The following is a 27,813-nucleotide window of genomic DNA, read 5'->3' as shown; positions in this document are numbered from 1 at the left end:
GTGATTTCCTATGGGTTAGGTATGTTGGGTAGAACTAGGGCTTCAGAGAAAGTTAAAACATGTCTAATGAGAAAGTAAAAGAAATGTGTTCCAAAAGCAAGGAGTGAAGTAAAGGAAGACAATAAGGAAGATGGCTGGAGCTATATAGCCCTGTTAAAAGTTTGACTATTAAATTCTTGAACTACCTAGTGTGGGTGAATTCTCTGGAAACTCAAGACATTTCACAACTGAGTTATATATTGATCATGGATACTGACCTGAAGGACATAATGCCAGGAAGGTCCAGCTAACATCTAGGTTATACCCTTGATTTTTGGATTGAAAGTTGCCTGAAATTAGGGTCTTCAATCAGATTTTGGTTTATTATGGAAACATTTTAAGGAACTCAAGAGATTAAAACAGATTTACTTACCAGGAATATGAGTCAGTCACTAGACTAAGGCAATGGGAATGCAAAGACAAATTTAAAAAAAAAATCCCCCAGCCACAAAACAGCTCAAAATCCAGTAGCAAGAAATATCCTACTACATCTTGGCTACATTGTATAAGGTCTATTCTAGGAAGATAAACAAAATACCATGAAATGAAGCTGAAGAAACAGTATTGCCGAGATTAGGGATGAGAAGTTTCAGTGAAGACTTCATGGATTAGGAAACATTTGAACTTGGACTTTAATGGGTACAGATTTTCAAAGGTGTGCCCAGTTTAGTTGTAGTAGTAAAAATGACTAGCACTTTGGTATAAGTGTAGGAAACAAAGCTGAAAAGGCTCATACATTATCTTCAGGGTAAATGGTGAGATTTTCATAAGAAAATTGCATGATCAATTTAGTAATTTAGTCAGTAATTTAGGAAGAACTCTGAGGAGGCTGTGTTAGAAAGGGAGCATCTGGAGGCATGAAATCCAGTCAAGAGTTTCTAGCAACATTCAAGGAAAGAGAAAATGAGTATCAGCAAAAGCAGAGACACCGGGCACTGAAAAGAAAACTGGTTTCTGTTTCAGGGCCTTTCAAGGGGACAACCCCGTGCCAAAACTTTTTGTGTGTATCTGAGGGCACTGTTTAGGATCTGTGGGTCTCACAGAACACTCAAGCATACATGTTCTGTTTGTTGAATGTGTAAATGGGTTGAGAGGAGACGATAGGGTGGGAAAGGACAAAAGTAGGGAGATAGTGAGGAAGCTACTCCTGCAATCTAGATAAGAGATGATGATAACTTGGCTAAGTTGATTTCAGCTGAGTCAGATCTGTTGTTTGTATTTATATTGCAAGGATAAGAGCTGATTCATAAATAGATGAATCAACAAGTATTAGTTTCATTTTAGTGACTGGAGTATTTGTACCTAGTACATACTAAAAAATTAATGAAAGTTGTGGGCACCAGCTTTTATAAATGACTTTTTCATAGCAAAATCTAGAAGTATGTAAGTTATAAGTGTTACAATAATAAAGGCTGTGCCCTTAACCTTGGATTCTTTATATGAAAGAGGTGTGTTTACATCACTACAGTATACCTTTCATACACTGATCAGCCAATTTATAAAACATCTTTCATTTGAATTTCTGTTTTTAGTACTACTTAAAAAGTCCAGACAGGCAAAATTTGACGGTATTTTTCCATTTTTATTTCATTTTCTTCTAGCAGTTTGAAATAGCTCATTATACAATTCCACAAATAGTATCACAACATGCATAAACAATGCTCTTGATACCACTTCAAACATTTTTAATACAGGTTATGAATTAGCCTTGTTTTGAACTAGTGTTATAGATGGCTAGGGAGTTTCCAAATATTTAGACTACTGAAAAAGCTAAATGGATATTAATTGTAGTAATTTGATTATTAATCTTTATAAGTAAATGAGAACCTCTACTAAAAATGTGTTTCCAAGGATTTTTAACAAATTGGTTTATATGAGAGCATATAAACCCATAAAAGTTGAATCAATTGGCTAACCACATTTTTTAAGAGGTCCATAAAGCATTTGAGAATTCCTTAAATATTTTACCTATTATTATTATAATGTTGTCAATTATATCCCTGCAAGTTCCCATAGTAAAACAATCAAAGATTGCAGTTGTTGAAAATTCTTTCCCTGAAGCTTGTCAAGTCTAACTGATTTATGGAAACTTGTAACTGTTAATCTATGTAAGTGCTCAGTGAACTATATCACAAAACAGTGATTAAAAAAAAAAAATCTCTATAAATCTACTTTTGAGAGCCCATAACCCCTACTTCCACATCCTTTCTCCACCTTTAGTAAATAAGATGAAATCTGAACATTAACATCCATTGTAAAGTAAGTAATAGTGGAAGCAGAACTCAAGGAAAGTACTTATGGGTTTCTCAGCCTAACCAGTCACTGTCTACCTGCCTAACATTCAGTCTTGAATACTCAGTTCTACTACCACCCACTCTCAGAAGTGTTTATCCCTTCACAGCCTCTTCTGGCCTCTTCTAGCAATTGCAGGCTGAATGTCTTTTATTTCTTTATTTCCTCATCCTGGCAATATCGGGTACACATTAAATGTTCAACAAATGTTTGCTGAATGAATAAATTAATGAACAAACAGTATTGATTCCACATGTTATAACTTTTAATAAGTAATTTGTTACTTAAAACTATGTTTAATATCATGTCCCCTCTAAAAAAGAAAGAAAACTAGTACCTCAGTCTATTTTCAACAATATGTTAATCCTCATGTTCATTTATTCATATCCATATACATGGTACTATTATACATTGGCACAATGTAGGATTAACTTGCAGCACCTACTCTTCATTCATATTCACTACTGTGCTTGTAGGTTAGCACCAAAAACACAATTTCTAACAAAATATGCCTCATGAAATGATATATCAATAGTATTAATATTGTGTTATCAATTTTTCTCATCTAAGCCTATCTCTACTTTCAAATCAGGCCTTTTTCATTATAAAAGCAAAGTTTAACCTCTAATTTCTCTTTGATACAAAAACATGCCATAAAGCAACATTTTCTGCCTGTTTTATTAAGAGAACCACTTTACGTTTCTTCCCCCTTTATGTTATTAGAGGCAAAATTCCATTACACTGAATTCTAATAGCCAATTTGATAGTTATTGTAAATTCACTGATAGAAATTATATACATTATGTAGCTTTCAGGATAGATTTATTAAAAAGATGCAAGGCTTCAAAAAGTGAAAACTGCCATCTGAAATTTGAGGAAAACTGATATATATCATTCCTTCCCTCAGCAAGATCAGAGATCATTGTGTAGTATGGTATTTTTTATTTTGAAAATTTATGTGTAAAACTATAGAACTGTCAAGAAATAGCTAAGTTCTTTTTCTCCTTCACAGTAATAAAGGTTCCAATAAAGTACTTTCTATAGTAGTTTATTCTTCACATAAATAAATCACTACAGTAATTGACTACTTACTGAGAAGTGAAAATATTTTAATTTAAAAAAATACAGAGCCCTTCTTGATTAACAGAATTTGTCTTAAATAGGATTTTATCTATAATATCATATATATAAAATCCTTATACAAGTAACCATTGAAACAAATCAGTAACAAAATATTGATATAACTGTATCAAAGATCTCAGGAAACAGACATTCAGAAAAGATTTAAGGTTACTAAGTAACAGCCTCTCATAAAACCCAACAAATCTTAAAATTGCAATTAGACTTAAAAGGGACCTAAACATCACTTCGTGCTGAACCAAGATTAGAAAAATCTTCCACTCTTGACATTTTCATGTTCTTAGTTTTTCAATCAAGTGATCAGCCTGTAATTTAAAAAAATACTTTTTAATTCTAGATATCATAGTCTCTATCAAATAATTCTACTGGTATCCCTATTATAATATGCCACATTAGAAGAATTGAGTACTACATATTCTGTTCCTAAAAATATCTTACAAAAAAACTCTCAGTATAATATAATATCTATATACAATTATTCTACATTGTATATAAATAGGCAGATTGTTGCCTACATTGCAAATTCATTAATAAGTTTCAAGAAGAAAAGGAAAATAAATATAACACTAAAGTTTTAAAAAGTAAAGTAAGACCTGAAATGCATATTACTAAGTGAAAGAAGCCAACCTGAAAAGGCTACACACTGTAGGATTCCAACCATATGACATTCTGGAAAAAGCAAAACTATGGAGACAATAAAAAGATCAGTGGTTGCCAGGAGTTAAAGGGGAAGGAGGGATGAATAGGTGGCATATGGAGGATTTTTAGAGCAGTGAAACTATTAGGTATGAAGCTATAATGGTGGATACATGTCCTTATACATTTATCAAAACCTGCAGAATGTAAAACCAAGAGTCAACTCAAAAGTAAACTATGGACTGTGGTGATAACAATTTATCAATGGGGTTCATCGATTGTAACAAATTTACCACTGTGGTGTAGGATGTGATAGTGAGGAAACTGTACATGTGGAGGGGTAGGGGGTGCATGGGAACTCTCTGTAGTTTCTACTCAATTTTGCTATGAACTTAAATCAGCTCTAAAACATAAAGTCTATTTTTTAAAAAAGGTAAACTAAAGTCTGTGAGTTACATCATTTCAGTGTTTTTCTCAATCACACTATATAATCTGGATCATTATATAAGATTTTGAAATTAACTTCAATATCTTTATCTTGATTTTTTTCAAAGTCTCATAAGATAGTCTAACAAAGTCAGATTTAAGAAGAGTTCAGATTCTCAGGATGAACCAACAACATATCTTATAATTTTATACATTGATGTTTTCCAAGTAAAAAAGTCTTTCCTGTAAGAAAATACAGTCAAAACATTACAAAAAATGTATTTTCATTCATCTTTTATTATAAAGGTATAGCTCTTATAGAAAATTAGAAATACAAATAGGGGGAAAAAAAACCTTTTCTATTACACAAACTTTGTTTAAAAAAAAAAAAAAACCCAGCTGTCCAGCAGAATATTCCACTTTTTAAAATTTCAAATACATACACATATATACATACATATATATACACACACATACATATTATTTAATTTTTTATTATTTTTTGAGACAAGGTCTCACTCCGTCACCCAGGCTGGAGTGCAGTGGCATGATCACTCACTATAGCCTCAACATTCTGGACCCAAGCGATCCTCCTATCTTAGCCTCCCAAGTCGCTGAGACTGTAGGTGGTACAGGCATGCACCACCATACCCAGCTAATTTTTGTATTTTTATATCATTCAAATGAAATCATCTGGGCAACAAGTTGAAAACAGGGATAATATGTTTGAAATATGAAGTTTCTAGAAATCAGACACTTTTAAAATTTTTCTGTACTATGACTAGAATAATACCATTCAAAAACTAATGATAAATAAATACTATTGGATGATTATTCAGATATGGCAACTATAGATCACTTTATCATCATGGACACATAAAATAACACCCTGGTAAATTAGTGGTCAATTGGCCTTAGAGGGACCCCAGAGCCACTTAATAACTAAGGTATATAAACAGACCACAGGTGTATGAACAGCTGAATTCTACTCCACTTTTGCTTTGGCAAAGCAGAATGCTGCAATTTTTTAGACTTAAAACTTTGGGTTGGGCGCAGTGGCTCACACCTGTAATCCCAGCACTTTGGGACACCGAGGCGGGTGAATCACGAGGTCAGAAGATAGAGACCAGCCTGGCCAACATGGTGAAACCCCACCTCTAATAAAAATACAAAAATTAGCTGGGCATGGTGGCACACGCCTGTAGTCCCAGCTACTTGGGAGGCTGAGGCAAGAGAATCGCTTGAACCCGCGAGGTGGAGGTTGCAGTGAGCCAAGATTGCAGCACTGCACTCCAGCCTGGTGACAGAGTGAGACTCTGTCTCAAAAAACAAAACAAAACAAAACAAAACAAAACACCTTCGGCGAAGATCTGGTAAGTGATGCTACTACTAAAACTCTTTTCTAAGGAGTTTGAACTATCAAAAAACACAAAAACCAAGTTTCTACAATGTTGATGATACAATAGAGGTAGCAGGTAACATTTCCTGACTACTTACTATTTGCAAGGTACTATTTTAAGTGTCTTACACATAAGTTATCTTATCAACTCTCTTATCAACCCTAGGTGTAGGCACTATTACCTATATGCAGGTAACAGATAAAGACCTTGAGCCTTAAAAAATGTAAGTAACTTTTACATGAACCCTCAAGCAAGCACTGCAGTCAGAATTTGAATCCAGATCTGACTCCAAAGTCAGAACCCTGAATACCATGGTTCTTCTACATCATATCTGCTACTTGCAATGGGGAAGACTTAGCCATAGCTTCTCTTCCTACAGACTGATGATCTTGAAACTCCCCCAAATTAAAAATATTATTTTGGATATGTGCAAGCAGTATGTTAAAACAGGTAATCAAGCCTATGAGAGCTGTAAGTACCTACTGTTGAGAAGAAAAAACTACAACGAAAAGGATATTTTAAATATTTTTGTATGCTGCTGACATAACAAGAATACTCACTGTGATAAACCAATAGGAATTGACTCTGTAAACCAACTTGGATAAGAAGCCAAGCTGATCCACTGGTGCCAGAACATGAAGGTGCAAGTGGGAAATGGAACAGAATGGTGGCATATGAAAACCCATCCTAAAATAGAAAGGAAAGAGATGATTGACAAACCAGTTTTAAAATAGTTTAAAGTCATTTTTCAGGTGGAAACACATAAATTTTAACGAGATCTAAAACAAGTTCCTAAGGTAAATAGACTGTCACAAATCTCATTGTTTCTTTGTATGCACTTCTGAGGATTCACACACTTCCTCTTCTTTTCATGTTGAAGTTTGTAGTAACATAAGCTCATCATCAAGGAAGGCCTTAACAGCATATTATGCCTTAGTATAATCTTTATGAATTCTGAGTTGGCATAATGTCATATCACTTCAGTCTTTATCATCTTAAGCTTTCATTCACTTAAAATACGCCCTTGCAATGAATTTTTTAAAACATCACTGGACAATCAAGTAGTTGTGTTCATTTATTCAATACATAGCCAGTAGATGGCACACTTTTTCCTTTAATAAAGTACTCAGACATTTCCTACCAAACCAACAATATTTCAGTAGTGAGATTAATTATGTCATCATAAAAAACTTTCATCATCACCCAGGTTTCTTGGTTAATACTTAAAATACTTAAAATAAGTTAGATAATGATAATTATGTGCTTTCTAAAAGATACACGAGAATTCCTTTAAATGGTTATAAAGTTTTTTAAATATGATTTAAACTCTTAAAAATAAGCTTACAAAAAGTTTTGCAAGTCCACCTATGCTCAGCAGAGCAAGACACACCTGTAACAATAATCAAAGCCCAGAAATATTTGCCTGTTCAAGGTATCAGTGAGTGGAAGTGTGGAAAGGAGGCATAGGAGAAGTGCTATACTGCAGCAGTGATCCTCTGGGACTAGCAATGTGGAGTCAGATATGCAGTACATACTTTGAAATTTCCACCACTACCTAGAAGAGGAGACTAGGTTTTCTTTCTGCCAAACAGTCATATAATGTAGAATCAAGTAATCTAGAAGCTTGAAGCAAGTCAAAGTTTCACTCAATCTTTTCATCTTAAAGATGGCGAAGCCATGATCCAGAAAGTGTAAAATATTCCCAAGGTCACAAAATTAGACAGTCGTGGAGCTGGAGTTGAGACTCAGGGCTCTCGAATCTTTGTCCAATGTTCATTCTTCTAATAAGCATCCTATGACTGTGAAGGAAATGTGTGGCTTCTGGCCAAAGGGTCTCAAACACCATCTGTTCCTTATCATTATCACACTTGGTAATGCTTAACAGTTTTTGGAGGATTTTTCACACAGAGAATCTCATTTGCACCTACCAGCAGGCAGAGCAGGTATTATCTTGGAGAGGCTAAATGGCATGTCTAAACTAACACAGACATTATAAGTAGCGTACACCACAAGTAGCATGGATGGCATTGGAATTCAAGTCTATTCTGAATTCTAGGTTGAAAGTGTTAGAAGTAATCTCCATTATACCTGCTTGGGTCACAGAAGCAAAATCAGAAATCTTTTAAAAAGAAAAACATTACTTAGATAAATTAAAACATTTGAAAAGTCCCGGTACAGTGGCTCATGCCTGTAATCCCAGCACTTTGAGAGGGTGAGGAGGGCGGATCACTTGACGTCAGGAGTTCGAGACCAGCCTGGCCAACATAGCAAAACCCTGTCTCTACTATAAAAAAAAATGCAAAAATTAACCAGGCGTGGTGGCATGCGCCTATAATCCCAGCTACATGGAAGGCTGAGGCAAGAGAATCACTTAAACCTGAGAGGCAGAGGTTGCAGTGAGCCGAGATCGCACCACTGCACTCCAGCCTGGGGGATAGTGCAAGACTCTGTCTCAAAAAAAAAAGTTGAAAAATTGAACATCATGTGCTTACGCCAGAGTTCAGCAGACAAATTCAAGTTAAATTCACATTAGAATTATAATCATGTGCTTTTTAAATCATATAAAATTTTCCTAAGAAAATTCAACTTGCACACAATTTTATAGGAATGCACATATGGAACAAAGAAAAGCAGACTTGCTGGGTGTGGAGACTCACACCTGTCACCCCAGAACTTTGTGAGGCTGAGGCAGGAGGATCACTTGAGCCCAGGAGTTTGAGACAAGCCTGGCAACATAAGGAGACCCTGTCTCTATATAAAAAATTTTTAAAGTAGCCGGGTGTGGTAGTACTCACCTGTGGTCCCAACTACTCTGGAGGCTTAGGTAGAAGGATACTGTAGTCTGGGAAGTCGAGGTTGCAATGAGCCATGCTCACACCACTGCACTCTAGTCTGGGCAACAGAGTGAGATCCTGTCTCAAAAAATTTTTTTAAAAAGCAGACTAGTAACTATTTTACCTACCCACTGCTCATATAGACTTGTCTGTCAAAACTACAAGTGGAAATTATTAGAAGATATTGAGACACAAGAGGAAGTTTTATTACATTTATACTACCAATGAACTATATTCTCACTTTTAGGAAAACTACATTTAAACCACAAACTTCCACCTCTGTTTCCATTTTCCATAGAGAAATAATATTTCGAAAAAAGTCAATAATGTATAATATTGGTTTCGATCTGGAAGTATACACACCTCACATTCGTGAAGTCAGTGAAATTATTTCTTTCAAGAATGGTTTTTCCAACAGTTACCATGTTCTCAACTGTAAAACAGAAAAGACACAACATTACACTAGAGGAGACATTAAGTTCACAAATTGCCATTGACCTTCACTCTTGTCCTATCAAATGTTTAAATGTTTAAATGTTTACCCACATTTAAAGACACATTCAGGCCAGGCACAGTGGCTCACCCCTGTAATCCCAACACTTTGGGAGACTGAGGCAGGAGGATCTCTTGATCCTAAGAGTTTGAGACCAGCCTGGGCAAAAAGGCAAGACCTTGTCTCTAAAACACATTTTTTAAAAAGTAGCTGGGTGGCCAGGCGCAGTGGTTCACGCCTGTAATCCCAGCACTTTGGGAGGCCAAGGCAGGTGGATCACAAGGTCAGGAGATCGAGACCATCCTGGCCAATACAGTGAAACCCTGACTCAACTAAAATACAAAAAATGAGCCGGGCATGGTGGTGCACACCTGTAGCCCACACTACTCGGGAGGCTAAGGCAAGAGAATTGCTTGAACCTGGGAGGCAGAGATTGCAATGAGCCGAGATTATGTCACCACACTCCAGCCTGGAGACAGAGCAAGACTCTGTCTCAAAAAAAAAAAAAAAAAAGTAGCCAGGCATGATGGTGCACACCTATAGTCCTAGCTACTCAAGAGGTGGAGGCAGAAGGATTTCTTGAGCCCAGGAGGTCGAGGCTGCAGTGAGCTATGATTGTGCCACTGCACTCAGGTCTAAGTAACAGAGTGAGACCCTGTCTCAAAAATAAATAAATAAAATAAAAAATAAAGACATTCAGTAGCTTTAAGTCACTGAGAAGTTTGCTTATCAACAACTGAAATAAAGTTTCAAATTGAGCCCCAGTGCAACATCACTATCACAAAATCTCATAGATAGGTAGACTTTAGGACAGCAGGCTATTTAGGACATCTGATCATATGAGGACTCATTCTCATCAGGAAGACCAAGTAATTAAACAGAAATTGTTTAATTTAATAAGACAAGAAAATTTTGAATTTGTCTTTGAGCCCAAATTAAGGATATGGTATCCCTTGCAGTCAGCCTATCCTTGACTAGCCAAAACTTTGTATAACGACTCTGGCTTCCAAATTCCATCTCCTTTATCATCTTTCTTCTCTTGGTGTTTTATGGCCTTCAGGTGGGAATAAACCCCTCCACCAGAAAAATTTTGGTAACCTGGGATCTTCAAAGCACAATGCCAAATATTAGGTCTCCATAGTTTCTAAATGGTGTAATCCTTGAAAGACAAAGAAGTAAAAACATCTACAGAGGATAGCTGATATATTGAGACTTACAAAATTATTGTTAATGTTTACTTCTCTAAGTCAGGTGTGAGCTGGGAGACTGCCAGTCTTCCAAGACTAGGCCAGCTAGTACCATAGAGTCCAAAAAAAGCTCCAAATTACTTCAAACCAGAGTATGTCTTTTTTTGGAATTTGTTCTTTTTCTAATTTAACTCTATTGCCGTTAGATAACATTTTTTTTTTTATTGTACTTTATGTTCTAGGGTACATGTGCACAATGTGCAGGTTTGTTACATATGTATACAAGTGCCATGTTGGTGTGCTGCACCCATTAACTCGTCATTTACATTAGGTATATCTCCTAATGCTATCCCTCCCCTCTCCCCCCACCCCACAACAGGCCCTGGTATGTGATGTTCCCCTTCCTGTGTCCAAGTGTTCTCACTGTTCAATTCCCACCTATGAGTGAGAACATGCAGTGTTTGGTTTTCTGTCCTTGTGATAGTTTGCTGAGAATGATGGTTTCCAGCTGCATCCATGTCCCTACAAACGACATGAACTCATCCTTTTTTATGGCTGCATAGTATTCCATGGTGTATATATGCCACACTTTCTTGATCCAGTCTGTCATTGATGGACATTTGGGTTGATTCCAAGTCTTTGCTATTGTGAATAGTGCCGGATTAAACATACGTGTGCATGTGTCTTTATAGCAGCATGATTTATAATCCTTTGGGGATATACCCAGTAATGGTACATATTTATAAGATTTCAATCATTTGATATGTATTGAGCTGTATTTTATTGCTCGGAATATGGTCAACTTTGGTGAACATATGCTTTTTAAAAAACGTACACTATATTAAGTGGAGTTCTATGAATGTCAATTATAGTCATATTCCTTGATAGTGTTCTTGAACTCTTCCATATACTTATTATTTCCTCAACTTTATCAATTATATAAAAATTATTAATTTGCAACAACTTTTAGTATGGAAATATTCAAATATAACACAAAAGCAAAGAGGAAAATGTAATGGAATCCCAAATACCTACCAGCTGCTTCAAAATTAGTGACATTTGATTTGTAACAGTTATAAAAACTAGTTATAACAGCCTCTATTGTCCACTTCTGCTGAATATAAATTGAAAAATTCCTAAAAAGCTAAAGTGTGAAATCTAAGAAATAACTACAAGAATGAAAATTAAAACTTTTAATAAGAAAGATGAAATGTTTCAATCAGGTAAATCTAAATTGGACCTAATTGTTATAAGTTCAAATGCTGCCCTATAGTTATAAATCATATATGTTCTCAAATGTACTGATAGAACTTCAAATGACTAAGGAACTTTGCTGTATTCAGAATCAACAGTTGAAAAATTGTTAGTTAATTCACTAGCCTAAATATTAATGAACTACACATCAAGGTTTTCCATCAAAGTGGTTTCTTACCTTTTAAAAATCTAGCCCGGCCGGGCGCGGTGGCTCAAGCCTGTAATCCCAGCACTTTGGGAGGCCGAGACGGGCGGATCACGAGGTCAGGAGATCGAGACCATCCTGGGTAACACGGTGAAACCCCGTCTCTACTAAAATACAAAAAAAATTAGCCGGGCGAGGTGGCGGGCGCCTGTACTCCCAGCTACTCGGGAGGCTGAGGCAGGAGAATGGCGTGAACCCGGGAGGCGGGGCTTGCAGTGAGCTGAGATCCGGCCACTGCACTCCAGCCTGGGCAACAGAGCCAGACTCCGTCTCAAAAAAAAAAAAAAAAAAAAAAATCTAGCCCAACTGATCTATCATGTAGGCTACCTTAAAATATTGATCAAACTAATCCCAGAACCTCATGACAAAGCCTTTCCAGATTTCAGAAGTCCTAGCCAGAGCAATCAGGCAAGAGAAAGAAATAAAAGGCATCCAAATAGGAAAAGGAGTCAAACTATCTCTCCTCACCAACAATCTGCGTCTATACCTAGAAAACCCTGAAGACTCCACCAATAGGCTCTTGGAACTGATAAATGACTTTAGTAAAGTTTTGGGATACAAATTCAATGTGCAAAAATCAGTAGTATTTCCAAATACAAATAACATTCAAACCGAGAGTCTCAAATCAAGAACACAATCCCATTTACAATAGCCACACACACACAAAAAAAATACCTAGGAATACAGCTAGTCAAGGAGGTGAAAGATCTGCACAAGGAGAACTACAAAATGCTACTGAAAGAAATCATAGATGATACAAACAAATGAAAAAACATTCTATGCTCGTGGACTGCAAGAATCAGTATTGTTAAAAAAGGCCATACTGCCCAAAGCAATCTACGGATTCAACACTACCAACATCATTTTTCACACAATTAGGGAAAACTATTCTACAATTCATGTGGAACTAAAAAACCCAAGTAGCCAAGACAATCCTAAGCAAAAAGAACAATGCTTGAGGCATCACATTACCCAACTTCAAGCTATACTATAAGTCTATGTAACCAAAACAGCATGAGAGTGGTACAAAAACAGACACATAGACCAACAGAACATAAGAGAGAACCCAGAAATAAAGCCACACACCTACAACCATCTGATCTTCAACAAAGTTGACAAAAATAAGCAATGGGAAAATACGCCATATTCAGTTAAATGGTGTTGGGATAGCTGGTTATCTATATGGAGAAGAATAAAACTGGACCCCTGCCTTTCACCATATACAATTAACACAAGATGGATTAAAGATTTAAATCTAGGACCTCAAACTATAAGAATCCTAGAAGAAACCCCAGGAAACACCATTCTGGACATCAGCCTTGGGAAATAATTTATGACTAAGTCCTCAAGAGCAACTGCAATAAAAACACAAATTGACAAGTGGGACCAAATTGAAGAGCTTCTTCACAGCAAAAGAAACTATCAACAGAGTAAACAGATAACCTACATAATGGGAAAAAGTATTTGCAAACTATGCATGTGACAAAGGTGTAATATCCCAAATCTGTAAATAGTTATTAAACAATTAAACAACCAAAAAACACCATGAAATAATGGGCAAAAGACATAAACAGACACTTCTCAAAAGAAGACATACAAGAGGACAACAAATATATGAAAAAAATGCTCCATATCACTAATCATCAGGAAATGCAAATCAAACCCACAATAAGATACTATTTCAACACCAATCAGAATGGCTATTTTTAAAAAGTAAAAAAATAACAGATGCTGGTGAGGCGGAGGAGAAAACATAACACTTACACACTGCTGATGAGAATGTAAATTAGTTCAGCCACTGTGGAAAGCAGTTTGGAGATTCCTCAAAAAAAATAAAATAGAACTACCATTTGACCCAGCAATCCCATTACTGGGTATATATCCAAAAGAAAACAAATTATTCTACCAAAAAGACATATGCACTTGTATGTGAGTCACAGCACTATTCACAATAGCAAAGGCATGGAATCAACCTAGGTGCCCATCAGCAGTAGGCTAGATAAAGAAAATGTGGTACATATATACCATGTAATACTGTGCAGCTATAAAAAAGAATGAAGTAATCTTTTCAGCAGCATGGATGCAGCTGGTGGCCATTATCCTAAGTGAATTACACAGGAACAGAAAACCAAACACTCCGTGTTCCCACTTATAAGGAGAGGTTAAACACTGGGTACTCATGGACAAAAAGATGGCAACAGTAGACACTGGGGACTACTAAAAGTGGGAGAGAAAAATGGGGGCAAGAGGTGAAAACTTAACTGTTGGGTACTATGCTCACTACCTGGGTGACAGATCATTTGTATCCCAAACCGCAGCACCACACAATATATCCATGTAATAAACCTGCTCATGTACCCCCAAATCTAAAATAAAAATTGAAATTATCTTTTTTAAAGGCAGATTTGCAGTGAGCTTAGAAATGTCTTAGAAAATGATAGGTGACAAGTCACAGAAGGCATGAGTAGGAAAATGAGCAATCATCCTCAATAGACAAGATTCAGAATCTCCTTTTCAGAAGCTAGAAGTTCATCACTAAAAACTCATAATTAAATTTTGGTGCTAATTTATCTTCACAGGAGACTATAAGGCAGGTATCAACATGATGTCACCATAAGGCAATATGAGCTCATTTGTCATATCATAACTTGTTTGTTTATAATTTTTCATAGCACCTTTCATTTCAGAGTCAAGAAAGTCCATCATTTAAAAAGTCATAAAAATAGGCCAGGCATGGTGGCTCAAACCTGTAATCCCAGCACTTTGGGAGGCCTAGGTGGTGGATCACCTGAGGTCAGGAGTTCAAGACCAGCCTGGCCAACATGGTGAAACCTCGTCTCTACTAAAAATACAAAAATTAGCCAGGCCTTGTGGCGCATGCCTGTAATCCCAGCTACTTGGAAAGCTGAGGCAGGAGAATTACTTGAACCTAGGAGACGAGGCTGCAGTGAGCCGAGATCGCACCACTGCACTCCAGCCTAGGCGACTGAACAAGATTCTGTCTCAAAAAAAAAAAAAAAAAAAAAAGACATAAAAATATATCTTTTGGACAGTTTAAATGTTAAATAGCATGATGTCTAGTATATGCTTCAAAATCACTGTGGGAAAAGGTTAATATATTTTTTTAAATTGTCCACGAGTTCCTAAATGTGGAAGCTGCATAATGAATACATCAGTATTGTACTATTTTTAAATGAATTTAAAATTCTTTATAGTGAAAATTTCAAAAAGTCATAGTGCTCCTTTTTTACAGTACTTTTCTTTTTAATCTTCACTGCCATCACTGATACCAACTGAAGATGATATAAACATGAAGAATACTGCCATCATCTTACCCAGTTCTACTTGATCTTTCCTTAGAGTTCTGCAGTTTCCAATATGCTTCTTTGGCACCACAAGATAATGATGAGTTGCTGCTGGTTTGATATCTTTGAAGCAAATTAGGTCCTCATTCTAAAGGAAAAAACATTTGCTAGTAAATTTTTAAAAAGAATTTCTTAATGCTGTTCTGGCATGACTTAAATATCATTAATCTCAGTCTGACAGGGAAATGATACATACATCACACCTAACCCCCACTGGGCAATTTTATAATTATGCATTAAGTTCATAACAGTTCCTTCATGAGATGCTCATTTATTCCAGAGAATAAAAAAGACACATAAAGTCAATTTTGGAGAAACAATTACGAGTAAAGTTTACTAAAGCTTCATTACCAATAATCTCAGAGTTTATTACTTCATTACACATTTCTCTATCCCTACCCTAAAGTTTTTCACTCTTGATACATATTTTTTAAGGTTTGGCTACAGAATCACAGCAAGATAGATAAATTCCTTTCTACATTTAATTTTTTTTCCCAACATAGCATTTTCCTCAACTATAAAAAGAACATCAGCTAGCATTTACATGTTCAGGGACTGCATTTTTTAAACATTTTTTAAAGCAATTATATCCAAATACTTTTTTACTTGCCACTTTACAGTATTAAAAAGACCGAAATGCTGAAACAAATTCCAGTATATTGTACTAATTTATGGGCCCACTACAATACATGTATGGCATCAGTTTTCTGGTTTACATTGCTCCGCACAGTAATCTACAGAAAAAAGAAAAGGAGAGGAAGAAGAGCATGTTTCAACCCATTAACATTTGAATTTCAAATTTTCCTAAGAGAAAATCTATATTCGCTAAATAACCATATTAAGTATCTGATAGTGAATATCTTATTAAGTATCTTATACTGATTTTAATTAATTTATAATTATAAGCACTTTATAGTAAATAAAAATTAATTAAAATCAGTATAAGCAGAGTTTCCCTTAAAAAAATCCATGAATGCAATGCTGCTCAACAGTTCTCCATTCCAAGAGCCAAAATTCAATTCAAACAAGTGTGTCATATCCATTCCAGTAATCCTGGTTATCCTAAGATAACAAACATAACAATTATATATCAATTTAATCCAATTCTATCATTTTTATTATGGTTTTTCTGTCTAGTATTAAAATTAAAAATTGATATCCATGGTATGTTTTAGAAAAGGATAAGGTCAAGGACTATAATGTTTTTGATTGTTTAAAATTTTCCTTTTTTCCTTTCTTTGAGATAGAATCTCTCTCTGTAGCCCAGGCTGGAATGCAGTGGCACACTCATGGCTCACCGCAGTCTCGATCTCCTGAGCTCAGTTGATCCTCCCACCTCAGCCTCCCAAGTAGCTGGGACTAAAGATGCACATCACCATGCCAGGCTACATATATATGTATTTCTAGAGATGGAGTCTCCCTATGTTGTCCAGGCAGGTCTCAAACTCCTGGACTCAAGCGATCCTCCTGCCTCAGTCTCCCAAAGTGCTGGGATTACCATTATTTCTTTAATACTTCCAGCTCAGAAACAATTAAAATTGAGGGTTAAATCTAATACAAGAAAATTGCCACAATCGTACTTCCCAGATTGATTCATAACACAACAATGTTATAAATCTTTATTTCCCCTCAATTATAGCATTAATTTTTCAAATTCCAGAGGCAATTCTTTCTGGTACAGAATACAACCTGGTTAGAATTAGTTTGAGATGATGTAGCTGTAGTCTACCTCACAGCAGGAATAACACTTCTTTAGATTAATAGAACTAGCAAGTGCCAGTCTAATGGCTAGTAGGAGAAAAGCCAAAGAGGTTCCTAAAAATCTGCTGTCTCATACTGCATAACTTAGCCATAAGAATGAACCAAAATGCTTAGTTTTGTCTTCCAACCCCTATATTGAAAGGTTTTGATTACTAACTCTCATATACCATAATTTATTTTCCCAATTTTAATTAATTAATTACCCAATCCCAATCCTAATAAAAACTACCAATCAACATGACTCTCATCACCAGGAATAGATAAAATTCCTCTCAAAAATAAAGAAACTCGATGTTTTAGTTAGCCTGCACCCTGACTAAATTAGATTTTCATGAAGCTTTCTGAAATATTGAAACTAGCTCTGATGTCACCCTTTGTCCCATTCCTACTGCTGACCCAGACATCATTTACATAGTTCATCTTAAGAAAAATGATCCTCCTATTCCACAGATACACTGGCAAAAATATGAAATGATATGTGTGTGTGTGTGTGTGTATATATATATATATATAAACTATTCTTTGCAGCATAATTCATGATAGCAAAGGACTGAAAAATAAACCAAACGTTCATAATGCATCTGGGAGACTGGTTTAATAAATTATGGCAAATCCACACAATGGAGTATTGTGTGGCTCTAAAAATGAATGAGGAAGATTTTCATATACATATGAAATTATTTCCAAAACATATTCAAGCTTTCTTTAAAAATACCAAAGAGCAGAAGAGTGGTTAAGCTATCTTTTGTGTGTAAGAAAGACAAATACAAATATAGACATGTGAATACCTATTTACTCACAATGGAATGATAAACAAAAAAGTTTTTAAAAGTTTCTTATGGAGAAAGAGAACACGGTAGAGACGACAAGAGAACGGATGCTAGATTTCTCCAAATGTACCTTGCTTTACAATTTGGACTCTGAAAACATGTAAATATTTAACATGTATACTTCACACTTCACAAGAAAAAAAAAGCAATCCCTAAAAATAAAAAACAAACAACAATAAATGAACCTAACTGTATGTCATTTTGGTAGCACAATCATTCCATTCAAAGAAAAGAATGATTTCAAGTGACTTAAAAATACAGTATTTTGACTATCCATCCTTAATGACATCCACTAAAAGAGCATTTTTATTCCTGCACTGAATTTGGATCATAGGAAAGCTCCTCAAGTGTGGGGCATGCCATATTCATCTCTGAACTCCAAGTGAATAACAAAGTACACCTGCCAAACTGCTGAATAAATAAATGACGGATGCTTCATAGAAGATCAAGTTACAGATACACCCTCCTCTATCCCTTAAAAAATGGTGTGTCATTTGGGTTTTCAGGTATTTTTCCAGGAACAGAGATAGGTTTTCTATGATCTTTCAGTTTCTCTTTGCAAAACCCCTTCTTAAATTGGAATTGTGGCCATTTTTGAATTAGATCAGTGTGTCTCAACCTTTTCTCATTATCACCTCCCTAAGGAGCCTTTATAGACGTTTTCTGATTGCCCCCTCCCATGATGTTTTAATGTCACAGATACACTGTATATATGTTTATGATCTGTATGGTATACCTATGCTTTACATATAAAAAGAATAAAAAATGTTTTTCCCCTGCCACCTCTGCTCCACCCCAGGGAAGAACCAACTTTTATCCTTTTGGTAATACATGGATGAGAGGAAGAGCTAGCCTGTCCTGACTTCATTTTCACCACTGACTCTAATCATCAATTCAAACACAACAAATAACTGTTTCAGATTTCTTTAAATCTGAAAACCCAAATAGGGCAGATTGGCACTCAACCTCCATTCTAAATATTTGTGTTTTCTGTAATGCAGAACTAAAAAAGCTAAAAAATCCCAGAGGGAATTTAGATCTTGCCAATCAAAAAGCCATGTTTTTGCTGCTTCTGTTATCATCCATCTTCCAAACTTGGCCAGCTCTAAGACTACAAAGACAGGTTTTTTCTTTTCTTTCTTTTATCTTTCTCCCCCTCCCCCTTTTGAATACCTTATCACTAGCTTCAAGGATATCAAGAATGGCAAGACATCCATTTTTTTCTTGGGAAAAAACTGCCAGCATGGACCCAGCAGATGGAGTGTGGCTCTGAAGCCATGTTTCTCAACCAGAGATGGAAATACATAGATGCTCTTTTGATCATGGATACTGCTAGAATTTGGTGCACAGAGATCAGGGATGCTAACCATCCTGCAACAGGAGAAATAGTCCCACAAAACAAAGTAGAGTTGTACGCAAAATGCCAATAGCATTCCCACTGGAAATACCACTTACAAGTAGCAGTCACACTGCTTCTTTATCTCTGAATCACAACTAAAGAAGCATCTTTCTGAGGTTAAAGTTCTAATGGCAGCCACCTGACTCCTGCCTTCCTCACTGTGTCAGGGAAAGCACTTCTCCAATAAACAGTTCTGCAGTGCTGGTCTGGGTGTCACTCCTGAAGGATATTCTAGAACCTGCTCTACCAGCCCTTCTAAAGAGTTTTTTAAGCAAATGATTTCCTACATTAAATCAATTTGTGCTTTTAGTAACTAGAATTTTTTTTTTTCTTTCCAGCAACTGGACCCTGACTGACATCTAAAGCAAATGTTAAAAGTAACATTTGAAAAAACATTTCAGTATCATGTCATCTAAGGTGCTAGGCAAAATTTGATTAAAGAATGGGGACAATGTTCAAGTTAAATTGACACTGAGTTACTTCCTCAGTATAGTTCCAAGCAAGGTAAATTCTAGTCCAGTGTTACTCAATTACTTTTTCATTATTGCTTATCTAATGAGCCTTTTAAGACTTTTTTTCCCCAATCCCATCTCCATGAGATTTTAATACCACAGCTATACTCTCTGTTTACTCTATGTATATCTGTGCCTCATACACGAAACAGTAAGACATTGCCCCATCACCACCAAAAACCAATTTTCACCCCTTTGGGAGTGTCATTTGCCCCATTGAGAATGCATGGTTCAGCCTTTGCTTAGTTTTAAATCTGCAGTGTACAATTAGACAACACCATATGGAGGTTTATGGAGTGAAGAATCTTCTATAGCTTTTGCTGGAAAGGCTTGCCAGACTAACCCGTCATGATGCTGGTAACTCCAATTTTTCCAAATGGAAATTTTTCTCTTTTGTACTTAAATTACACTTTATATAAACCCAACAGTTTCTAAATGTTTACAATGAATATATTTGAATGAATATATGAATGTATGATATAAACCATCGAATTACGTTATATAATTATTCTTTTTAAAATGATTAATCTTTAATCTTTCATGAGTGAGCTCTTGTACATAAAGTCATCTTAAATTCAATCTGAAAAAGACAACTTTTGGGAGCACTATTATACACATATATGTATCTTATGTTCTGTATTATATGGATATGTGTGTGATATATATATATAGGTTTCCATCCATGATTCCTAGCTCATAACTCCCAATACCCTTGTTACAGTCTTTTTTTTTTAATCATGTTGAGGCACTTTAGGCCTCAGAGACAGGCCTCAGAAAAAGAATCTCTCTCTCAAGCTCTCTGACTTTCTCTTGCCCTCCCTTTACCTGCCCAAGTCAGGACTATAATCTTCCCTGACCTTTCTGATTGTGGATCATGAGACTCTCATTTCTGAAGGGATTCTGCCTCATACCCCGGAGGAAGGAAAGCTGCACAGAGGCCAAGAAGAATCTGGACAGGCCTTGCTGGGTTTCTCCACTCAGTCTACCAGTATTAGATCATACCCTTTTTGTCCAGTCACATTAATACAGAATTGTCAGTCAGGCCTATCCAATGAAGACTCCATAAAAGGCCCAAGAGAACAGAATTTAGAGAGTTTCTGGATAGCTGAACTCATGGAGGCTCCTGGGAGAGGACACGCCTGAGGAGGGCATGGAAGCTCTGCCCCCTTTTCCCCATACTTAGGGCTATTCATCTCTTCATCAGCATCCTTTGGAATATCCTCTATAATAAACCAGTAAACCTAAGTGTTTCCCTGAGTTCTGCAAGCCACTCTAGCAAGTTCTAGAACCCAAAGAGAAGGTCGTGGGACCCCCAACTTCAAGCTGGTCGGTCAGAAGTTCCAGAGGCCTGAACTTGCAACTGGTGGGAAGGGCAGGCCAGTTTTGGGGACTGAGTCTGCAACTCGTGGGATCTGATGCTATCACCAGGTAGATAGTATAAGAATTGCAATGGAGGACACCGAGCTGGTGTCTGCTGCAAAACTGATTGTTTGCTTGGTGTATGTGGGAATACCTCCATACATTTGGTCACAGAAGTGTTCTGTGTTGATTGCTGTTGAATGGGAAAACAAAAAAAGCAGTTTGTGTTTTTCTACTGACAATGGGCTATTGTATATATTCACCCTATTTCCCTAATTTAGGGTGTAAATTAGTCCAAAGTACTGATTATGTCTTATTTCCACCATGAAAATATCCCCAGGCTCTTCATGTTGTTTACTTTGTTCCTAACCAAGAAAAATTCTCACCTTGGATGTGATAGAAGTCTGGATCCCACCCCTTTTGATGACTATTTTTAGACAAAGCTTTCTAGAGCTACTAGTATCTATTCTCCTTGAGTTTCATTATTGGAATTGCAGAATACAAAATTTAAAAGCACTTTCTAAGGATCTACTAAATATTGAACTCTGAGTTTGAAAATGCACTTTACCTCTCTTTAGCCTACTTTTATATTTAGTAAAATAAAGGGAGATTGAAGAGGCAGAACTAGGTCCCTCCTGACTCTATGGGTCAGTCCAACAGAGGTCTGCAAACAGACAACTGGTGTACGTATTCTTTCTCCTTGTCAGGTGCTGTCTTTACTTCCTTCTATTCAGCATATATTCCATGTTCTACCACTTCAGCCACTTGCCTGCCATAACTTCTTCTTCTTTTTTTTTTTTTTTCCAGACAGAGTCTTGCTCTGTCACCCAGGCTGGAGTGCAGTGGCGCCATCTTGGCTCACTGCAACCTCCACCTCCCGGGTTCAAGCAGTTCTCCTCCCTCTGCCTCCCAAGTAGCTGCGATTACAGGTGCCTGCCACCACACCCAGCTAATTTTCGTATTTTTAGTAGAGATGGGGTTTCACCATGTTGGCCAGGCTGGTCTCAAACTCCTGACCTCATGATCCGCCCACCTCAGCCTCCTAAAGTGCTGGGATTACAGGCATGAGCCACTGCACCCGGCTCCATAACTTCTTAACTGTGTCTTACTACACTTCTATAACACCCACATGGCAAAACCCCAACCCTAGGTCAATACAACTGCCTACCTTGTGTAATCCCAGCCTTAGGCTGCTGCTGGAAAGTGGGTAGAGAATCACACAACTGAGCAGACTGGTGTGACCTGAAATTGAATGTCCTCAACCTCACATGACCTGAAATCGAATGTCCTCAACCTCACGTGACCCGCTGTACAACAATCCTTGTTTCCCTAATTCTCTCTCCCAGCCTTCAGAGGAGCTACTTCAAAGCTTTTACTTGTAAATAACCATATAATTGCTCCTTCTCCTTTTTCAAGGCTTAACTCAAATGTCACCTGCTTAGTGCAGATTTTCCGGACTAAAATTTTTAAACTGCATCCCCTTCCTCTTTATTTTCTGCTACCTAATAAGCTATAAATTGTACTTACTATTTTGAGTATTATCCTTTTCTGCAACTATGATGTAAGTGCCATAAGGGCAAGGAGTTTTGCATGCTTTGTTTACGGCTGTATCCCCATGTCTCCAACAGTACCTGGCACACAGTGAGGAATGAGTTTCCTCTTTCCCAGGGGCAACGTTCTACCCCCGGGCCATTTTAAACCTCTCTCTATAGGCATCTTCCCATGAGATTTGAACACACAAACGTCTTCACTGTTTTAAAAGCTTTCTCTTAATCCCCAGCTTCTCCTGTAGCTACCACTACCTTTCTCTCCTCCCCTGGATTGCCAAATTCCTGCGAGAGTTGTCTGTATTTGCTGTTTTCACTCCTTCCTTTCCCAAGTTCTTCTCAATCAACTGCTATCTGCCTTTTGCTTTACCACTTCATAAAACTGCTCTCCTCAAGGTCAATGAACATCACTTTGGGGACACAACCAGTCCTGATCTGACTTGGCTTCTCTGCAAGGACATACAAGGGTCACCTAACCCAGATTTGAGGATGAAGGCAGGCTGATATTGCTGCTGACATTGCTGATAATTCCTTTCTTTTTGACATACTCCCTTCTCTTGGCCTTCTCAGCGTTCCTTCTATTTCTCTGTTCCTTCTCTCTTCCCTTTTCAGGTCCTCTTCCTCTGCCTGTCCCTTATGATTTTAGTGTTCTTCAGAGTTCTGTGTAGGCCTCCCCTTCACTTTTTAACCTCCTGGGTGACCTCATCACTTCCCTTCTTTTTCAGTTTCCATCTATAAACTGACAGTTCCTGTAATCTGGGTTAGAGATACAGATCCCTCTACAGAGCGCTAGACTATCCAACCATTTAAAAGACATCTCTAGTTAGATGGCTCAAACTCACCTCAAACTCCATGACTCCATAGCTGAACTCATCGTTTTGCTACTCCCCACCACTCCCCTGGCTATCTTTTCTCCTCCTGTGTTCCTGATCTTAATGAAATGGTAGTACCACTACCAGTTTACCCTAGCCAGAAACCCAGAAATCATCTTTTACTTCCCCCTCTTTCTTTTCCTTATTCTCTTATATCTAAATCAAAGTTTCTAAACCTTGGCACTTCTGACATTTTGAGGACTGGATAAGTCTGTTTTATGTGCGTGTGTTGATGGTGGGGGGCAGGGGGCGGGGGGGTGGCTGTGCTATCCTGTGCACTGTACCAAGTTAATAGCAACCCTGGCTTTTACCCATTATTTAGGTCCCAGAGGCAACCCCCAGAAGTGTCAGAAGTTGTTACAATCAAAAGTATCTCAAGACATTGGAAAACATCCCCTGGGAGGGCAAAATTGCCCCCAGTTGAGAATCACTGACCTGTATCCATCAAGTCCTGCCTGTTTTACCTCCTGAATACTGTATCTCTTAAATTGATATACTTTTCATAATCTCCTCTACCACATTCTCATTTCAGGTCATCATCAGGGTAGATTACTCTAATAGCTTTCTAACAGGTCTCCACACCTCCGGACTGGTCTCCTCCAAATCAGTCTCCACAATGATCCCAGAATGACCTTTCAAAGATCAAACTCCTTCCTATAACTCCGCAACATCTTCCTCCTAGCCCACCATTAAACATTGCGAAGCTTCACTTTGCTCTAAAGACAAAATTCCTTCACATGAATTCCAACACACTTAATAATCTGGCCCCTTGTTTACCTCTCCAGCCTCGTCTTTCATCCTCTCAAACTCTACGCACTAGACAATTTCTGTTCGCTTTTCTATCACACAAACTGAACCTCTCGGGGGGTCTCTCTACCTGGGACATTATTCTCTCCATTTCCTCATGTGATCAACTCCTATTTATTTCTTCAAGTCTCATTTCCTCTGGAAAGCCTTCCCTAATTCTTCAGATCTGGTTAGATGCTCCTCCCATAAGCTTACAAAATACTGTAAAATCACCTGACCACAGCACAAGGCATCGTAATTGGCTACCTCCTCTGTATACACTCCGCCCTTTAGACTGCAAAATCTAGACACAGACTGTCCCTTATCTTGCTCAACAACCTCCAAAACAAGGTGCTTAGAAGGAATTCTATTTACTTTTAAAAAATAAAGGAATGTTGACTACAAAAGACACAATCTTTGGAGTTAATTCTCTCAAAAAGTTGTTTCTATATGGACAAGTAAAACCAACAGAATAAAGTGTATACCAGATTATCCATTTAAAAACATCTGGGCAAAGTCTTCATGCTCTGAAAATGTCCACGCATCCTAACTGACAGTGGAATTCTGAGGCAATTCAGTAATAGTTTGACCTAAGACCCACTGCCTCCAGCCTATTTTCTGCCAATCTAACAAATAGCTTTTCACAATTATCATTACCTATTTTCTACTAGTTTTCTCATGAGTATCGGTATTAGAGTGTGCAGGATTTAAAATCAGTATCTTGAAGGTGGGGGAGAATCCTTGTAAAAAAAGCAGAGGCCACAAAATGTTATTTGTACCAAGTACCTGGGTACCTGCAAACACAGGCCAAAGCATTCGGCCCTGTCATTCACTCTTTGCCCCTCGGAACAGCAAAGATACCGCTGGAGCCAGTGCCTGTCCATCCCCTAGGAGTGCATCTGTCGTCAGCACCTGGACCCCGCAGAAAGGCCCGTAGTGGGCGTATCCCCAGCTCCCCGGAGCCCCATCCACACAGAGCAGCCGTGCCTCGGCGAGCTGAGCAGTGATCGGGATCCTCTGCACCCGATCCACACCGGCTAGGCCTCCCTGCCAGAGCTCCAAGGGGCGGCGAGGTCCTCACCCACCCCCGGCCGCGCCTCGCCGCCCACCTCGCAGTACAAGAGTTCAGTGCCCGGGTCCTGCTGCCCCGCGATCCGGCAGAACACGCAGGTGCTGTCGTAATCCTTGGGCTCCGGTGACTTGGCAGCGGCTTCAGGGGTCTCCACTGAGGAAACCGTAGATTCTGCAGTCGCCGAGGCCTTAGAGTCAGGGGCCAGGCCGGCGCTGCGGTTCACCTGTTCCTCCGCCATCGCACCCGCCCCTCGCGGCCTAGAGTCTTGGCCTCTCCAGGGCTACAGGGCCGCACAGGCTCCGCGTCCCGCACCTCCTCCGTTTTACCTCGAGGCGTCCCCCTTCGCCTGACGCTGGGCGGTGATCCAGGCTGAGGGGAGGGGGAAGGAGAAGCGGTGGGGAACTTCAAAGCCTGAGGCCGACTTCAAAACCAGCTGCCACTAGAGGGCGAGCGATGGCGCTGCCGAGAGTCGTCCTGACCCCTGCGCCTCGTTGGTAATGACGCACGACGTCTGCCAAGACGCAGAGCGAGCCGCGGGTCGTGGTGACATCACAGAGGCGCGGGAGCGTCTGTCATAAGGGATGATGTTGGGTCTTCTGGTCAGGCTTTCTTCAAAGCCCATAGTATATAGCGTGTCCAAATATTGTATTACGCTGCCGTTTTTAAAAAAAAAAGTTTTTTAAAGTTTGATTTTTAAAATTTGTAGGTTTTAAAGAATGAGCAAAATTCCTAAAGCCTTGTTTTCAACAAACATCATGTTTGCTGCATTTTCAGCCACGATAATTTGTAGTTTAAGCTCAAAATGTCCAAAACTAACCTTTACATCTCTGTTGACTTTTTATTGTTGTTAACAGAACAGCTAGATCAAAATAGCGACCTTTTTTTTTTAATCTCACATTCCTCATGTACAAGTAAATGTGGAGTCCTATAGTTAATAGTCTGCAATATCCCAGAAATTCAATGCCAGTGCCTCATAATGCTTCACCTAGACCAACGCAATCACCTTCTAACTTATTTCTTGATTTTCCTGTCACTCAGACAAAACCTTCAGTAACTATGTACTCAAAGAAAAAATACTAGTTCCTTAGCTTGGTGTTCAAGGTGGACTCTGATTTGACCTCAGCTTTTCGTTTTGTGATAATTCGCACTTGCTGAGCATCTAAAACATGCCATATATTTCTCTAATTGTCAAACAACGCAAGGTTGGTTTTATAACCACCGCTCTAGAGATGAAGGAACAAACTCAGTTGCCCAGTCCCACACAGCTAATTAATAGTGACAGAGTTTAAGATCAAGGTTTGTCTAACTCCAAAACCCACCAACCTTTTTAACATACAGCACTCCTTTTTTAACACTAAAACATTTGTTGGACTAGCTCACTATATAGTTATACCCTTGGTATTTGCTGATTGAGAAAATACATAACAAACCAATTGGGAATTCAGTAATGATTTTTAATGGATTTGTATTGTAATAAAAATTGGTTACATGTGTTTTGAATTGTTATATATATACATTCAAGACATTTTTCATTCCCTTTTGTAGTTGGCCAGTAGTTTGAGGAACCACTACAATAGCTTCACTGCCCCTCAGCAGCCCAAGGCAGAGTTCAGAATCAATACATTAGACCTATGCCAATTTTTGGTATTCACAGTTTCCATGCCTGTATTGCACCCTCACATCACTCTGCTTTGATTCACACAGTTCCCTCCTAAATATTCTTGTTTCCATCTCTTCACTCCAAATTCTACCTGCCAAACCACCCCTCTAATGCTACCTCGTTCATGAAATTTTCTTTAGCCAAACTGAAATAACCACATCCTCTTGCAAATTCATTTAACAGGTTTTCAATATTTCTCTTGTAGGATTTGTCTCTTTGTATCTTATAGCTATTTATGTACATATTTATCCTGTTAGAAATTATGTTTCTTGACAACAAGATTGGGTGTGTGAATATTCCATAATGTCTAGTACAGTTGGAACAGGAATTAAAAGAAATTAAAGAATGTGTAAGCAAAAACTCAGTTGTATGTAAGAAAACCCAATTCTCCCTGAGGAAGAAAAAGAGGTGGAGTCCTTTAAAAATTAACTGCCTGTTTTTCTGTCTGTGGCTAGTGAGCCTTATCTCTCCTCCTTTCCCAGGCATTGTGAAGACCCTGTTTCTCTGGCTGTACAGCTGCAAGGTCACTAGACAGATAAACTCAAGTCATAAAACATGTTCTTCCTTGAAAAGTAAAAAATGATGTAATGCATGTCTCAATTAAATAACTGTCTTTGTTTCTTGCTTCTGTAATATGCTTCCCCCTGCATAGGTCTCCCCCCCTCCCCAGGAAATGCTTAAAAGGTAACCTGACCCTTTGTTCAGGTCTCAGTCTTTTTGGATGTTAATCTGACTGGGCCGGTG

The 27,813-nt window shown here is 38.0% G+C and overlaps 1 protein-coding gene across 2 annotated transcripts; it reads right to left on the bottom strand.

Annotated features, from left to right (window-relative positions):
- Window positions 1-1,600: 1,600 nt before the first annotated feature.
- HINT3 (histidine triad nucleotide binding protein 3) lies at window positions 1,601-25,850 on the bottom strand. 2 transcript variants are annotated; one of them, XM_074037006.1, is made up of 5 exons: window positions 25,124-25,850; window positions 15,242-15,359; window positions 9,131-9,200; window positions 6,494-6,620; window positions 1,601-3,776 (listed from the first exon to the last, which is right to left on the bottom strand). In XM_074037006.1, exons 1-5 carry the CDS (start codon window positions 25,151-25,153, stop codon window positions 3,744-3,746), a joined length of 378 nt encoding a protein of 125 aa, XP_073893107.1. In that variant the 5' UTR covers window positions 25,154-25,850; the 3' UTR covers window positions 1,601-3,743. The 2 variants fall into 2 exon arrangements, with proteins under 2 accessions (XP_073893107.1, XP_005551798.1); XM_005551741.4 differs by having other exon boundaries at window positions 25,447-25,850.
- Between the last annotated feature and the right edge of the window lie 1,963 nt (window positions 25,851-27,813).

This window comes from Macaca fascicularis, chromosome 4 (genome assembly GCF_037993035.2).
Source record: "Macaca fascicularis isolate 582-1 chromosome 4, T2T-MFA8v1.1".
Taxonomy (NCBI): domain Eukaryota; kingdom Metazoa; phylum Chordata; class Mammalia; order Primates; family Cercopithecidae; genus Macaca; species Macaca fascicularis.
The sequence above is the reverse complement of the archived record's forward strand: the minus strand, read 5'-3'. Positions and strand labels throughout refer to the sequence as shown.